At 47.3% G+C, this 17,441-nt stretch overlaps 1 protein-coding gene across 3 annotated transcripts in view; it reads left to right on the top strand.

Annotated features, from left to right (window-relative positions):
* SLC35B4 (solute carrier family 35 member B4) overlaps nt 1–17,441 on the top strand; it is a 188,665-nt gene that overhangs the window by 60,848 nt on the left and 110,376 nt on the right. For all 3 annotated transcript variants that reach the window (XR_013607529.1, XM_078677493.1, XM_078677489.1), the window contains exon 3: nt 10,680–10,782. Coding sequence is in view for 2 of the 3 variants with exons in the window: in XM_078677493.1 (XP_078533619.1) it covers nt 10,680–10,782 (103 nt within the window). In the remaining variant the exon portion in view is untranslated. The remainder of the gene's footprint in view (nt 1–10,679; nt 10,783–17,441) is intronic.

The following is a 17,441-nucleotide window of genomic DNA, read 5'->3' as shown; positions in this document are numbered from 1 at the left end:
TATATCAGAGGGATAGATAAGTGGGCTCGTTCGACAAGTACCCTAGGTTCAGTGTGGGGAACAACAGTCCTACCTTGCTTAGGTTATGTTAGGAAGGCACAATCTTTCTTCATACCATGACATTTGTATAGTGTGCCCTTTGCTACTCTGGACTCTTGTTGTTCCATAAAAAGGCAAAAAAGTTTTTGTTTTATAATACAGACTTGACTACTAAAGAAAGCAAAGCAATTTCTCCCAGACGGCAACTTCAAAACCTCCCATGTTCTGCAGAGGCCCCTTCACGTCATGTGCATTAGCATACCTCGTTGACAGCCTAAAGAAATATGACCACATCATCCCCGCCCTGATGAACTCCACTGGCTCCCTTTGCTGGCCTATGCTATGTATATCATCGTTAAAGCCACCAATACTAACACACCTGCCTTTCTGACTGACAAGCCCGCCAGCCCATGGTGGTTCCCGGCACACTGCAGCCAAGACACCATTAGACTAGAGATGATGTGCAAAAAGGAAAAACAAGTCAACCGGCCTTTTCTATCTATGCTCCCGGGCCCTAGAATAACATCCTCGTATCTATCAGGGCTGTCTTTGCTTGAACCCTACACAGAACTCCGCTGCCTTTTTGTTAAAAAACTCCGGGCAGAAAACTCTTTTCACACGGGTAGTTGATGAACCAGGATATTTCAAGTCTTCCCCATCTATACAGGTCCTTGTATAAAATCTTTAGTCCGCAAGAGATATAGCCAGCATAGATATTATTTGTTGTATTTTGGCATAATGACCTCTAAATATCTGTTTGGGCCCAAAGACCAGTTCAAGTAATTATTTTTAAAAATGTCAGTCATTCAAGATGCCTACTGTCTTCACGAGCACTATTTTGTTGAGGGTGATTTAAAATACTAAGCTTTAACTATTCTTTAAATAGCCCACTCTCCCTGGTTAGGGGTTAGGAACTGGGTTTGACTGCTGGATCTGTAGGAGAAAGAATACTATAGTATTGACATACACTAATATCTAATGACAGACGTGAACTGCTGAAGGGAGTCACCATTAGGGAGATGAAGATGCTCGTTCTCTGTTCACAAGAGAAAATAAGGATCTTTACGTGATATTTTAGTGCTCTTTTCAAGGGGTTATCGAAGTGAAAGTCTAGTGTACGCCCCAGTAAAATTGTTGATCGTCCAAGCAAAACAAGGAAAACTGACACCCAAAATCTGCACAAATGGCACAGCCGTATAAAATTCAGAAGTATTTCGTAGGGATAAACCATCTAACCTGGGGAGTAAGGCAAATGTAGAGGAAAGCACAGGAGGCGGGTGATCTGATCATGGAGTGGAATAAACCTAATTTCAAGTCTGAAATGACAAATAGTGAACTAGAGAGGGAAATGAAAGATGGGCTTCATGAAAGGAAGAGTGGATACATACCTCTGGTAACTGGAAGTGCTAGAGGGTAAGGTAGCCATCTGTGCACAAGGTGTAGAAGTATTGCTGTTTCTCTGTGTTCTTGTCTGGCTGCCCATTGACGGTGGAGACGTTGGATAGTAAGACTGTCGCCTTATGCACCAGATTTAAAGTTTGAGTGTAAGTTCTGGTTTCACTGCCAGAGTGTAAATGTTTCACAAATGCTGTGGAGTGATGTGGCGTGGCGGGTAATGGTCAGATGGGTTTGCAGGAATGTCACCACTTTCTAGATGCTGGTTTGTCATTGTGAAATCAGGGTTATTGTGTGCAGTTCTTGTCTGCACACGAGAGTGCACTTAAAGGAGATTGATGGTTCATCGATGTTTATGTGCATAGGCAAGTGTTTGGATCATAGTTCTCATAAGCGTACTGTTTTGTTTATTATACTATAGTCTTCGTTCTCATGACATTATCTGCACCGTTGAGAATGCACACAGGTCCTGGTCCTCTGGTTTAAATGGTCCCTTGTTTAGTTAATGGCAAACAACTTCAAATATGTTGTTTAAAATGTTCTCTATGGGGCGTCCCCGCAGAGTTAAAAATAAGTTGTGTTACTCCAAGAAATCTCTTTACTATACACACCGATTCTTTAAAGGCAGACATTTCAAATTTCTTCTACCTGATGGCTAACTACTTTTCACTGGCATGGACTCGGTTCTACCCTTGCTTGCTAAGTAATATTGCGCCTCTTTGTCTCAGAATTCTTTTACTTGTTTGATCTGGGTGCTTGTGCTTAAAATGTTAACTTGCTAATAAAAATCATATTTTCATTGTTGATTTTAAGCCTCCTGTCCCTTATCATAACCTACTACAGGATAAGTCTTACTTTGAAAAATGAAGCCGTATAACAGCTTAATTTTTATACACATCCTGCATCTTCATTTTTTTCTGATGAATATGTTGTTTTTCTTGTTCCACTTGTAATTGAACTTAGCCTTTGGCTTTTTTGTTTGGCAGTTTCTTGCCTGTCTGTCTTTGTCCTAAACTACACGCAGTGCTGCAGATCTGGCATTGTATAAGCAGCCTCATTCTTGTGGTCTCCAACTACAAGACCATGACAGTGCTGATGATGGAACCCGTGACATTGCATCCTCCAGCGGTCAGAGTAAATCTTATCTGAATGTTATTCTGATACAGACACAGGCGTGGCCATTGCTGCTTGTTTAAGCAGGTCACAGCTTGTAAAAAAAGAACACGTTCTCATCATGCACACAAGGGTAGGCCCACGATGTGCTTTGGTGTCACTGGTAAAAGTCGAGGTATCTTCCTGAGGGTCCCTAACGGATCTTTAATTCTGTTTCTGTCCAGTTCACTTGCAAATGTCCATGCTAGCTCCAGAACATGACTATCGTGCAGTGAGGCTGCTCGTAACTGCATCTTCGTTCTTGAGTCCTCCTTCTCTGCAATTACCCATCATGCTCAACCAGTATAGTCTGTGCCTAAGTCAATAAGGTGGCCTGAGCTTGTGATTTTTTTTAAATTACAATTAACATGCCACGTTTTACCCTTGCTTAGGTTGTATAGTCTGGTTCAAAAGAGAACATAAGTCTTTAAAAATACTTTCTGTCACCTATCTTTATGGGCTAAGAGGTAACCTTGCTGGGAATCCAATATGTGACCCATGATTTGCACGCACATCTCTTCCAGAGTTGATTTAACCAGTGAGATATTTTAATGGCAAGGATTTAGTTCAAGACTAGTCACGGTGATAAAAACCTTGCAACCTCGTCAAAGGTGCTAGAGACTTGGAACTCATCAAAAACCCGGCAGACGATTGCCACAGGTTCTGGGGGACACGTTTAAAGCCCTACCCCTGAGGACACAAGGTAGTAACTGGACTAATTGGATCTGCAGATACGTAGCCCTAACCCATCGGTCACACACGTTTGTCAAGCTTGCAAAAAAGGTTGCTATAGGTCTATGTACCTCCTGTGCATAAGAATGACACATTAATGTGTGTTTACCTCTCAGAGGGGCATCTGTTCCAGGACACTACCATAACATACTCATAGGTTCTGCGTTCTCTGACTACTGAGGTGCACTATATATTTGAATATGCATATCCAGCCTTCGGTGGAAACCATCACATGGTATTTTATAAATGACACCGATGGAAACAATGATATATGGAGTTTCAATAAGGTAAGACAGACTGAGACACAGCACCAATGTGACCTTTGAGCTAAAGGTGTGATATACAACATAAGGTATAACATCTAAGGTTTACCTCACAGGATATAGGACCAGAGAACATAGAGGAACAGGTATACATTAATATTGTATAACATAAATGAGGAATACAACCTACTTCTTCTACAGTTTCCTTTCTTCCCCCATTAGAATAGGTGAAGCCCACGACTACTCATCGGAGAAGTTAGTCTGTTTATGATATTGCTGTAGCGCAAACCTAGTCAAAAGGTAGCGGAGCGCTGTACATGGTCAAAGAAAAGCTTAAAGTCAATGAGTAATAAATTGTGATGTAATGTTCTTGAAAGAGGCGAGTCTTCAATACTTTCCTAACTGCAAGCAGCGTTAGAGCAGTCCTAATGGATACAGGGCTATTGTTCCAGATCTTGGTTGCATAGATGTAAAAGGCCTGCTGCCTTGTGTGTTTCTATTTCACTCTTTAGTCTGTAGCCTGATGGTGTCCTGGCTGTGGTTGTGCTAAGATTCACCACAGAAAGTGAGTTTGTCTGCAAGATAAGCAGGATGCTGGTCATGTTAGCTTTGTAAGTGTTGCTACTGGTTTTGAAGATGGTGCTGGCTGGCAAGGGGAGCCAATGGAGTTCCAGTACAATGAGATTGAAATGATTTATATTTCTTCAGGCCCTGCGTGAGACGTGCTGCAGCATATAAGATGCCCCTAATGGGTGCCAGTGTGGAGTCTAGAGGACATGAAGTAGGGCATTACCTCCATGCAAATGTGAGGATACTAGAGCATAAATGTGAGAATGCTAGTTCTGAAGTAATTTTCTGAAAGAAATGATTTGACTCTTTGTAGAAGATAGAGCTGGTACCAGGCCGTTTTTAGGTCGCGGCAGACCGGAAGTCCGAGATTTATTGTCAGTAAGAGGGCTGCTTTATCCCTCCCTCTTTTTGGCTCTCCCTCCATTGGCTGGCTTCCTAAACGGAGGCCAGCCATTGGAGGAGAGAGCCGTCCCACCGAATAGGCTCCGTCTTTTTCGGATTTTGGGGCGTAAGTTTTGCTGTTCTTTAGACAGTGACGTTGTCTGTCACTCAAAACAGCAAAACACGCACCCGAATCCGAAAATGGCCGTGCGTTTCTCCGAGGCATTTTCTCCTTGCCTCGGAGAAACGTGGTGGTGTTTTCGGCTCTGCTCGCCTCCCCCCTTCCCTCTGCCCTCCTCCGTCGCGCTCTCGCCTCCCCCCCCCCCCTGCTGCAGCTCTCCTCCGTCGTGCTCTGCCGCTCCCCGGCCCCCACCCCTCCCTCCCGCATTCGTAATCTTACCTCTGCCAGATCGGAGTCCCACAGACTCTGCGCTGGAAATCCTGCTGCTGCAAGCCAAGGTGAGAGCGGGATCCTTCTAGGAAGAATGGCTGCTGGTGGCACGGCTGGAGTGTGGAATGTAGATATCGTATGAGGTCGCAAAAATGGTGCTTCAACCCGCTTACATTTTACAGCCTGCGCAATCTGAGCGGCGAAGACGTGGCGGTGTGCGCCACCTTAAAACTCAGCAGCACAAACAGCAGCCTCGCCGTTCATTTACTGCAAGGTTAGGCGCTTGGATATGATGGATGACGTGTTAGGGCCGGAGCAAAGCTCCGCACTCAATCAAAGAAGCGGCGGAAATTTGACTCATAAACGTCGATAATCCTGTGATAAACGGCTAACTACTTTATGGGGTGTATATATATATATATATATATATACACACCTCGACAGCGCTCAGGTCCCCCGAGTGATGCTAGGCCAGGCCCCGGTGTTTGCCTGTGGGGTGCAGGGGATGCTCTGGTGGATAATTCTTCACGCTTTGGATTAAGCGAGGCGGCGGGAAAAGCCGACAGCGCACGTGCCGAGGGTCCAAATAAACCGCTATTGATCCGCGCGAAGATATTGTCTTTCTGGAAAAGGAATCTGCTGCCCATGTCACTTTTTTTAGGTCATAACATCCGATGGGACTAGGTGACAGATCACCTCTGACACACGGGCATGTCACCTGCAGCTGGGCAGGAAGCGCCAGGTTATGCATTTCAAACGTATTTCGTATGTATATAGTACAACATATTGTAGGGGATTGTGCAATGAATGGTTATTTGAGGTGTCTTGCAAAGCGCCAAGACACCATTTTCAAATATCTTAAGAATGGACTAAAACATCGTAAACTCGAGGATGTCTTGATTCAGTGAGGAGTAACGGAAGTGACATCACGCACACGGCGATTACATCACAGGGTCATGATCTGTCAACCCCCAGCAGCCTCCTGCGTGCTACTGAGGGTAGGACAAGGAATTGAACCACAGCAAGTAAACAGGGCTTTGGCAAAACGTTTTGTGCCTGACTTTGTCTTCATGATTCCTCAGGTCAGTCTCAAGGACAGAGAAGGGCCAGTAGGCGGTAGAAACAGCTACTCCTGGGTACCTTTAATTGATATATATGTGTAAACGTACATAACATTGGATACACTTGGGGGCTTATTTACAAGCCCAATAAGCCCCTTGTGCCCCTGGCGCGTCACTTGTAATACGGGAAAAAGTGACGTGCATACAATAAATCCACGTGGAATGTATTACACCGCTAGTGAAGCTCTGATGTGTATGACGACCCTACAGCGCTTACTCCTCCCCCCCCCCTTCCTGTACCCACAAATACACACCCTTGTTGTTTATTTATACAAACTGTTAACGGGCACATTCAATACACACGCACAACAAGCCATTCACGCGGGATTCTACCAAAACTATGCAAGAACCCCCTCACCCCCCACCCACACACACCTCACGGTTGATAAAACAAATAAAGCACCGCCGGATGTGTAATACTGTTTATTTTACTCTGGAAAGGAGACGAGCCTCGCTTGAGAGCCACAGCGCGCTCTGGCTGAGCCCAATCCTGTGGTACACCCACCAGTACCCGCCCTGTGCCACACACCTCTATGTTGTATGCAACCAGCTAGTGCGAATGCCCATGTGCACTGTAACACCACCCGTGAATATGTCATGACACACTTGCCATCGCATGGGTCGTATTGCCCCATCTAGCGTGCCTTCCACACTATGCAGTACACACAGGTGTTGAGTGCCTCGATGCCTATGTTATAACGCACGGCGCTTTGCCATAGATATTCAAATCTATGATCCATATCTTTGTCACATTCCCAGCTCGTGTGGTGTATTACTGTATATAGTGCATATGCAACGTTACACGCCCCAGCACATATTTTATATTACAACTTTAGAGACTAGTTAGGTTACACAACACTACCTTCTGCATATTGCAATGCAAGGTGCATATTGCATAGCACACGCTAGTTCCTGCGTTACATCGCGCTCTCTAATGAATCTGTCATTGTGCACAGTGCATTGCATATTATATGTCACGCCCCCGTTCATCTTATATCATCACACTTTTTGGTGCATAGTTTATACCATACACTATATTTAGATTCCATTTTTAATCGTGCTCTCAGGACTATATTCCATATGACACTCTGCGTTCACCTGCCCTTTTCACGGGCATTACATTTTGCGAAGGGGCGGGGCGGGGGTGTGTGGGTGGGGGGCTGTCATGGAGTGTTGTTGCTAAGGGTGCCCGGAGTTACATTCACAAACGTCCCCTTCTTCCCGAATAAAAGTGAGATTATACTGCATACTTGTCCATATTTTACGTAGTTCGCAGACACACATTTTAAAAGCAATAAAGTTCCTGATACCCTCTAATTACATGAATTTGTAAGATAACTTTGTTTTTAGGAAAACAACTAGACCTATTTAAGATAGATTTCATTTCTTTAGTGCATCGGAGATAACTTTATAGAACAACTCTGTGTGTTGAAGCGGAGCTAAAACATTAGTACAGAAGAAAAGAGACAAACTGGTTTGTTTGTCAGGCAGGTCATGAGCAAAACCAAGCACTTTTAGCTTTCTCCAAGGGCGATGTTTGGTCCAGTGGCTCCAGAACATGGAATTTGGGAGGTTGAAATGAGCAGATAATACCTATTTTGTGTCGGGGGGGGGGGGGGGGCTCAGAATTATTTACTGTCACTAGGGGTCTGTGTGTGGCTCTATGTGTGGCTCTGTCTGTCTGTGTGTGGCTCTGTCTGTGTGTGGCTCTGTGTGAGGGTGGCTCTGTGTAGGTGGCTCTGTGTGTGTGGGTGACTATGTGAATGACTGTGTGGGTGGCTCTGTATGTGTGTGTGTGTGGCTCTGTGTGGGTGTAAATGCAATAGGTCATGCATTTGCGAGCGATTAAGCTATTGGCATTGTAAATGACAATGCCATTTATTTAACGATTAAGCTATTGGCAATGTAAATGACAATGCCATTTATTTATGATTTAAAAAAAAAAAATGTCATGAGCAATGCCAATAGCTCTACCTTTAATAATGCAGAGACCATTGCATTGTAAATGCTTGTTGTGTTTTGTTTATAGCAGTATGTCACTTGAGATTGAGGATGCTGTCCATGGTGAATCCAAATGTCTTTGCATTCGGTGTAAGTTGGGGTTTGAAGCTACCATGGTTCATGTCACTGAGCCAGGTTTGTACCGTATTGTTCTTTGCAAATAATAGGAATTCTATCATGATTGGGTTGGACTCCAGTAGGCACTGAACATCTAGGTCTGGGTGATGTGCAATCAATGTTTGAGGCGTTGATTGTCTGAAGGAGAAGAGACTTTCAAGTATGGTTGTGTCTCGTCGGCATCTTAATGAACCTTGATGCTTTTGTCTGTGAGTATAGTGCAGTAGACCCACTGCAGAACGACCTCAGTTTGGGTCTTTCTTCACTCAACTAGAGATGTCCTTCTCCACTAAATCCGTGCCTGAGCTGAGAAAGGGAAATCTGAAGCTATTCTATACAAGTGAGATGGCATTAGCTTTGCCAAAACATTCACCCAAGGACAACAAAAGGCTCAAGTCCTTGCATACAATCAAAATATGCATACCTTATTATTGCTGCACCCTGGGTACATACGCGATAAACACTGCACAGGCTGGCGATGAGAGAAGCAACCGCACTCATGAGGGACACTTCTGTTTGTTTTCTTTTTTTACCTTTTGTCTGCAATGCTCTGTCTGTACTTCTTGGTACTGTTACTGTTCCCCACTCATCTGTGGGAGGTGAGCTGCTCTGCAACTAAAAAATGCGAGTTTTCTCGCTTCTATTTTTTGGTTTTCAAGTACATGAATACAAACTGTAGAATCAAAATTAAACTATAACTGAATGGAACACGGGTAAACACTTGCAAAAATAAGAACTGGCGGGATGGGATCAAATTAACCTATAGTGCAGCTCTTATGTGAGTGTATGGATGGATTGAAAAATAAGTGGGGCATATAGACATACGTATAAGATAGTGGTCTGAGCTTTTATTTAGGTCTCTGAGGGTGGTACTCTTCAATTTTGTATCCAGAATCTTTAGAGCTATATAAAGCGGAACCCTTCATGGTCTGAGCTTCTTTGTATTAGTTGCAGCATTGTGTTGGTGACAAAGCAGTATCAGTGTACCACTTCAGTAATTGCCCTATCTATGGTTGCATAGGTGTGTTTTCTTCATAAGGCATGCCAAAGTCGCTGGCGATTGTTGAAAAAGTGCTCATGGGGTCAAGTTGATGTATATGTGATTAATGGTGAAGCTACCCATTTCGAATTACAGAGTTCAGGTTTATTTTTTACTAGTCATATAGAGCTTTAGAGCTATTAACAATATGAAATTACTCGTTCTTTCTGGTTTGGGAAGAACTTCTCCAGCAAATGAATCAGAAGTCGTAAATCGAAGTCGTATGAAAAAGGGAGCTACTATAGCCTTATAGCCCATCGTAGTGGGCTATACTGGCTATTAAAGGCCCGCTGCAGCATTAAAGGCCCGAGCCGAAGGCGAGGGACTTTAACAAAGCAGCAGGACTTTAATTGCCGATATAGCCCTGCTAAGGCTGTTGGAACATTCTGCCACTAGAGGGTAGAATGTTCTAACAAATAAAACAAAGCCTTCAGGGAGCGCTAGGGGATTGAAATCCCCTCAGGCTCCCTGAAGCCTTTGTTCACAGCCAGAGCTGTGAATAAAGAAACATTGGAATGTTGGAGATCCGTGCTTATACCAGCCATTATAAGCCCGGAGCAATCCATTGTTTTTAATGGAGCTACCAACATTCCAGTGTTCTAATATGATTTACGCTAGGAATGGCTTTAGTGCCTGTATTCAAAATGAGTAAAGAGACTTCGATTTTATATTGTTAAATTTAAACTGTGGTACAAAAAGGTGTGTGGTAAATGGATAAATCAACTGGACTAATTGAACCAATGTTTACTTATGTACACAATTGTAATGTTTATGCGCCGTGGTTGTGTTTTCAACCATTTATTTGTATGCAATCAAAACTAAAACCTGTGGTAAAGCATTCTAGCATTAACTAAACGTCTTGTGCTGCTAATTGCTTGATCTTAAAAATCAATAAAGTTGATAGACCAAAAAAATAATTTAAACCGTGTAAGTGCTCTTGGCCATTGAGCATTGCTGAATGGCCCAGCTTTGCAAGGCGAGAAGTACGTTGTGATGGAACAGACAGTATTTTATCAGTGAGAAAATGAGCACATCTTGCAACAGCTGAGCTTCATGATGTCTGGGCTACTGCTGCACTTGTCTTCAGATATATGTTTCCATTAATGATCTCTACATATGTAATTATAACAGAATGAGGACTAACCGAGTGGATCATTTTTTGAACTGTCTGGGATTATCTCAATCACATGTGAAAGTTGTTATATGTCACAAGCAAGTGTAGACACACCGCTCTACTTTATATTAACCTGGCATATGTGAATCTGCTGTTCATTTGATGGACCAGAAGGTTTATTCATTAAAGTTTATTAATTTGTACTCGCATAATATTAACACCTTTCATTTGTGGAGGGGGCATTCATATTTTGAGTATATTGGATGCGGGATTCCATAGGGTCGTTTCTGTGTAAACATGTTTAGTGCATTATTCAAAGCTCATTTCAGTACACTTTCCTCTTTGCCGTGTGCTTTTTCTGCAGGTATTACGTGATCATGGTCACCATGTTTTTCGCTGTCAGCGTGGTGAACAATTATGCATTGAACCTCAACATATCCATGCCTCTTCATATGATATTTAGATCAGTGAGTACTTGTTTATTACGAATAACTTTGAATGTAACATAGCAAATGTACGATTTCGTACATACGACTAAATACTATATTCCGTTTGTTTGTAAGTGCACCTTTTTACTAGTGGGAATCTTTAGAGATCTTCAGTTACACATTCAGGGAGCTAGTAGAAGCATACAGCAGAACAGCATAAGGCGCATCTTGGCTGTCTCTCTCGCTCTCTCTCATACACTCATACATACTCTTGCACTAACACACTCACTCTCTCTTCCGAGGGTCATGATGCAAACATACATTTACAGTGAAATTCACACAGCCTAGATATGTGTTGTATTGTACTGTAGCATTTATAAAGCACTGACTTCCCTTGTGTGGAGCACCGAAGCCCTTACCTTCATGGGCAGAAAGCTACGCCAGGTGTGGTTAGTTTTGTGATCCTATGTGGGAAGTGTTTCCTGGTCATGTAGGAAGGCCACTGAGGTTGTTATTTACGTGTCGCAAGCATACCATATGAAAATCACTATAAATCTATCATCTGCTCGAAGTACAGACATGCAAAATGATTCATTTTACAAAACAAAAGAACACTCAGCCTTATGAAACGCGTGCATCAGCAAAACAATCTGCTACTTCAGAAGTTCACAATATGAGGCAGGTCACACTTAAAAATGAAAGAAAGCACACATACAGGATTGCAAAATGCCTTATCTACAACAGAGAAAGCTTGTTAACCTGAGGCTTGACCCTCTCTCACTCAAAATTAATTGAAAGACTAGTCACACTCAGTCTTCAATCAGTCAAACGGCCCCTCGCGGCGGGATGCCTGACTTTCACCTTGTGGATACCCTGCTATCTCACAGGGGAATACCAGGAAGGGTTCCCTAAGCAAGCGCCGGGAAACCCACTGCGGGTAGCTGTGCGCTATATAAGCTCAACTACATACATACATACATCAATCAGGGTTGGTGAAGCGCAACTACTCACCTGTGAGGGTCTCAAGGCGCTGGGGCGATGTGGGCGGCTATATAGAGTGCTGGGATCATCCGAAGAGCCAGGTCTTGAGGGCCTTCATGAAGAGGGGCAATGTGGGAGATTGCCGGAGGTGGATGGGGTAGCGTGGGCTTTGGCCGTGAGGGAGGAGAAGTACTTTCCTCTTGTTCTACTCTTGATGATATAAGGGACGGAAGCTAGAGAGAGCTGGGCTGATCGGAGGTGTCTTTTGGGTGCGTGGAAGGAGAGGTGACTGTTCAGGTATGCAGGTCCAGTTTTGTGAATGGCCTTGTATGCGTGGTGAGGAGTTTGAAGGTTTTTCTTCTTTTGACTGGAAGCCAGTGGAGATCCCGCATGTGTTGGGTAGTGTGGTTACGCGGGGGGATGTCGAGGATCAGTTTGGCTGCGGCGTTCTAGACAGTCTGGAGTTTGCGAAGGAGTTTCTTATTGAGTCCGGCGTAGAGAGAGTTGCCGTAGTCCAATCTTCAGCTGATGAGTCTTGAAGCAGTAGACTACCCAAACTCCATAATTCATTATATCCAGGAACCGAATACCCAGCATATTCTGTGGCGCCAGTGCAGTACACAGTTCCGTCCCAACATGGACCATGACCAGGCAAATCCCCATGTTTTAATTTCTTAGCAAGTTACCGTCATCCACTCAGGGCTCAATTCACAACAAACCTAACATCTGTATAAGGAATGTTATCAGGACGGAACATTTGAGATTACAAGAGATTATTTTGAGATTATTTTTATTCTATTTTTGAACTAATTATGTACATAAGAAACATAGCACTGTAAGGGCATGTGAAAACTGCTTCCTCATATGCTAACAGTTTCTGTTTGTTATTTGTTGTATCTGATACCTGACAGGGGCTATTCAGGCTCTGAGGGCAGCATCATTGTTAAACATTATATACCTAGAATACTATATACAAAGTGAATACTTTGACCGCTCAGCCCTCCACAGGGCTTGGTCGCCCCACTCACTGCTGCCGCTCCTGCCTGCCTTTGCTGCCTCCTGCCTGCAGATTCCTTCGCTCGCTGCCCGCTGCTCCTGGGAATTTCCCGCTGCTACTGGGAATTTCCCGCTGCTTCTTGGAATTTCCCGCCGCTGCCTCCCTGCGGCCCCGCCCCCCTGTGATTCCATTCGCCGCCCCGCTACCCAGCTGCTCCTCCCTCCCGGCTCCTTACTTATGACACCCCCAGAGCGACCGCGCAGCGGACGCGCGCAGCGGAAGCGCCGAAGGTGCGCCGAAGGTGCGCCAAAGGTAAGCCCGTCTGCGCCCGTCCGCGCCTGGCCCGCGCCCAGCGCCAGGACCCCTGGCCCTCCCCGCCGAGGCAAGACGACCCGACTGACCTACGACGACGCCACTCTCAACGCACTCAATGCCGGCCGGACCCACGCCTGCTGCCGAGCCACCCCGAGACGCACCCACTGACCCTTCACCTGCTGCACCTGCAAGTTCACCTGCCTCCGAACCTGCCCCGCACCCGCCAAGACAAACACCAGCAGCAACCACCTCAAGTGCATCCTGATCAACACCCGCTCCGTCCACAGACACGCCGTGGAACTCTGGAACCTCCTCGACGCTACATCACCGTACGTCGCCTTCCTCACGGAAACCTGGATGAACGCCTCCTCTGCACCCGACATCGCCATCGCCATCCCGGACGGGTACAAGATCATCAGAAGGGACCGAATCAACCAGACCGGAGGTGGCATCGCCATCGTCCACAGGAACACCATCCGCATCACGACCGACGCCAACGACTCCTTCGCCGCAGCCGAACATCTCCACTTCCAGATTCACACCGACCCTAAGACGACCCTCAGAGGCACCCTCGTCTACAGACCCCCGGGACCACGCACACAATTCAGCGAAGACATCACAGACTTCATCAGCCCGCTCGCCCTCCCCTCCACTGACTACATCCTCCTCGGGGACCTCAACTTCCACCTGGAGAACAACAACGACCGCAACACCACCGCCCTGCTGGAAAACCTCGCCAACCTCGGACTCAAGCAACTGGTCAACACCCCCACCCACTACGCCGGCCATACGCTTGATCCCGTCTTCTCTTCCAGCAAGTACATCACCTTCAGCCACGCCACCGGACTCCACTGGACCGACCACAGCTGCGTCCACTTCAGCTTCAAAAGATCCACGACCCACCACCACCCGCAACAGGTACCTCACAGGAATTGGAGCAAGATCACCGCAGACCAGCTCACCACCTCCCTCAGCCAGAGCCCACCCGCCAACACAACGGACCCCAACGAAGCAGCCCGCAACTTCACACAGTGGCTGACCGCCTGCACCGACGACCTCGCGCCACTAAAGAACCCTCCCAGCAGACCCAGAAGCAAGAAGGCATCCTGGTTCACCGACGACCTCAAGGACTCCAAGAAGACCTGCCGCACCCTCGAGAAAGCCTGGCTCCTCGACCGGACCACCGACAACATGACCGCCCTCAAACACGCTACCCGCAAGCACCACCAGCTCATCCGCACCACCAAGAAGAAATCCCTGAAGGAACCACTGGACAACAACGCCCACGACAGCAAAGAGCTCTTCACTATCGTCAAGGAGTTCTCCAACCCCAGCACCGGCACCAACGACATCACTCCGTCACAAGACCTCTGCGACTCCCTCGCCTCGTTCTTCCACCGCAAGATCGCAGACATCCACAACAGCTTCGGCGCCCCACCCACGCACCCAACCGTCGAACCAACGCCCCCCACCGCCACCCTTCGCACCTGGACCACGGTGACCACCGAAGACACAGCCCGCACGATGAACACCATCCACTCCGGACCACCGACCGACCCCTGCCCACACCACGTCTTCAACAAGGCCGACTCCACCATCGCACCCCGACTCCGGAACATCATCAACGCCTCCTTCAACACCGCCACCTTCCCGGAGAGCTGGAAGCACGCCGAGATCAGCGCCCTCCTGAAGAAACCTACAGCGGACCCCACCGATCTCAAAAACTTCCGCCCCATCTCGCTCCTCCCTTTTCCTGCTAAAGTCATCGAGAAGATCGTCAACAGACAGCTGACCGCCTTCCTCGAGACGAACGGATCCCTCAACCCCTCGCAGTCCGGCTTCAGAGCCAACCACAGCACCGAGACCGCCCTCATCGCAGCCACCGACGACATCCGGACCCTGCGCGACAAGGGGGAAACAGTGGCCCTCATCCTCCTGGACCTCTCCGCTGCGTTCGACACGGTCTGCCACCGCACCCTAGTCCAGCGCCTCAGCAACATCGGTATCCAAGAGAAGGCACTGGAGTGGATCATCTCGTTCCTCGCCGGAAGAACACAAAGAGTCCGCCTCCCCCCGTTTCGCTCCGAGGCCACCGAAGTCATCTGCGGCGTCCCGCAAGGATCTTCACTCAGCCCCACCCTCTTCAACATCTACATGAAACCTCTCGCAGCCATCGCACGCCAGCACAACCTCAACATCATCTCTTACGCCGACGACACCCAGCTGATCCTCTCCCTCACCAGAGACCCCGACACCGCCAGAACCTGCCTACACGAAGGGATGAAAGACGTCGCCGAGTGGATGAAGGACAGCCGCCTGAAACTGAACTCGGACAAGACGGAAGTCCTCATCCTGGGATCTTCGCCCTCCGCCTGGGACAACTCCTGGTGGCCCCCAGCCCTGGGCACTGCACCCAAGCCAACCGACCACGCACACAACCTGGGCTTCATCTTGGACCCCTCCCTCTCGATGACCAGACAAGTCAACGCCGTCTCCTCATCGTGCTTCAACACCCTGCGTATGCTTCGCAAGATCGTCCGCTGGATCCCGACCGAGACCAGGAAGACTGTCACCCAGGCACTCGTCACCAGCCGACTGGACTACGGAAACGCCCTCTACGCCGGAACCACAGCCAAGCTACAGAAAAGACTCCAGCGCATCCAGAACGCCTCCGCCCGACTCATCCTGGATGTCCCCCGACGCAGCCACATCTCCAGCCACCTGAGGAACCTGCACTGGCTCCCCATCGACAAGAGGATCACGTTCCGGCTCCTCACCCACGCACACAAGTCTCTCCACGACCTGGGCCCCAAGTACCTCAACGTCCGCCTGACGCTACGGTCCACCAGCCTCGCCCTCGCAGCCATACCACGCATCCGAAGAGCCACCGCCGGAGGAAGATCCTTCTCTTACCTGGCTGCCAAGACTTGGAACTCCCTCCCCATCCACCTTCGGCTGACCCAGGACCATCTCGCCTTCAGGAAACAACTCAAGACCTGGCTGTTCGAGCAGTAGCATACCCCTCCCCCCAAGTGCCTTGAGACCCTCCCGGGTGAGTAGTGCGCTATACAAATGGCATGATTGATTGATTGATTTTTAGGAGTGCCGGTTATCCTCATTATCGTAGAGATTTCATACCCTGGTCTATTACTACATACTTCTCAGAATATTCGTATCTAAACAAAAGAAGAGAAAGCAAAAAAACACAAAACAAAAAAGATTTGAATAGAAAGGCCTCAACCACTCTTTTGTGGCATGGTTCATCATTAGCCATTCCTATCCACCGTGTTAAGATGATCAACACTGTGGCCTCAACCACGTTGGGAGGGAGATCACAAATATTTTTCTAGTTCTATAGGGGGTCCACAATGTTATATAGAGCAACCTTTGTGTGAACTCCAGGTAATGCCTTTATTTTGGGGTACGCAGGGATGGACTAAAATCATCAATGAGTATGGTATGACTAATGCAGATTAAGTAAAAGGTTATGATATCAGTTCCCCTGACCATTGGTATTATACAATAATATGATCTTTTTCTTCACTACAGTGAGGAACATATTGGACTAAGATAGTTCACTGAGAAGGTCAGTAGCATAAAATCTCAATTGATCCAGGTTCTAGGCATATGAACTCCGTAGTTGTGACCTGATTATTGCGGGATACTTGCAAAGATGAGGCACTCTCAGTAGACCTATTATGAAGAACATAAGTATATTGCACCTGCCATATGTTTAGGAAGAGACAGTTTTGGACATAATGACCTTTGACGTAGCCCATAAATGAACAAACTGTGTTAGTATTGCTTACGTTGATCTAAGCCGAGCTGTCCGGTGGCAGAGGACAGACTCGCCGGCGGCACGCGATATTTTAACTATTTACCTACCTGCTCTTCTAGGCTGACTGCGAGCCTCCGGACACCGATTCCCGCTGAGATAGAGCGGTGATACTACTCTTCCTGTTTATTTTAAACTACCCCGCCCTTCCCGCCCTGTTGACCCCGCCCATTCGGGTCACGGGTCTATTTAGTCCCTGTCTTCACTCCGCCTGCTAAAGCCGAGCTGTCCGGTGGCAGAGGACAGACTCGCCGGCGGCACGCGATATTTTAACTATTTACCTACCTGCTCTTCTAGGCTGACTGCGAGCCTCCGGACACCGATTCCCGCTGAGATAGAGCGGTGATACTACTCTTCCTGTTTATTTTAAACTACCCCGCCCTTCCCGCCCTGCTGACCCCGCCCATTCGGGTCACGGGTCTATTTAGTCCCTGTCTTCACTCCGCCTGCTAAAGCCGAGCTGTCCGGTGGCAGAGGACAGACTCGCCGGCGGCACGCGATATTTTAACTATTTACCTACCTGCTCTTCTAGGCTGACTGCGAGCCTCCGGACACCGATTCCCGCTGAGA

The sequence above is a fragment of the Lissotriton helveticus genome, chromosome 1_1 (genome assembly GCF_964261635.1).
Source record: "Lissotriton helveticus chromosome 1_1, aLisHel1.1, whole genome shotgun sequence".
Taxonomy (NCBI): domain Eukaryota; kingdom Metazoa; phylum Chordata; class Amphibia; order Caudata; family Salamandridae; genus Lissotriton; species Lissotriton helveticus.
Note: the sequence above shows the minus strand (reverse complement) of the source record. Positions and strands in the feature narration are given on the sequence as shown.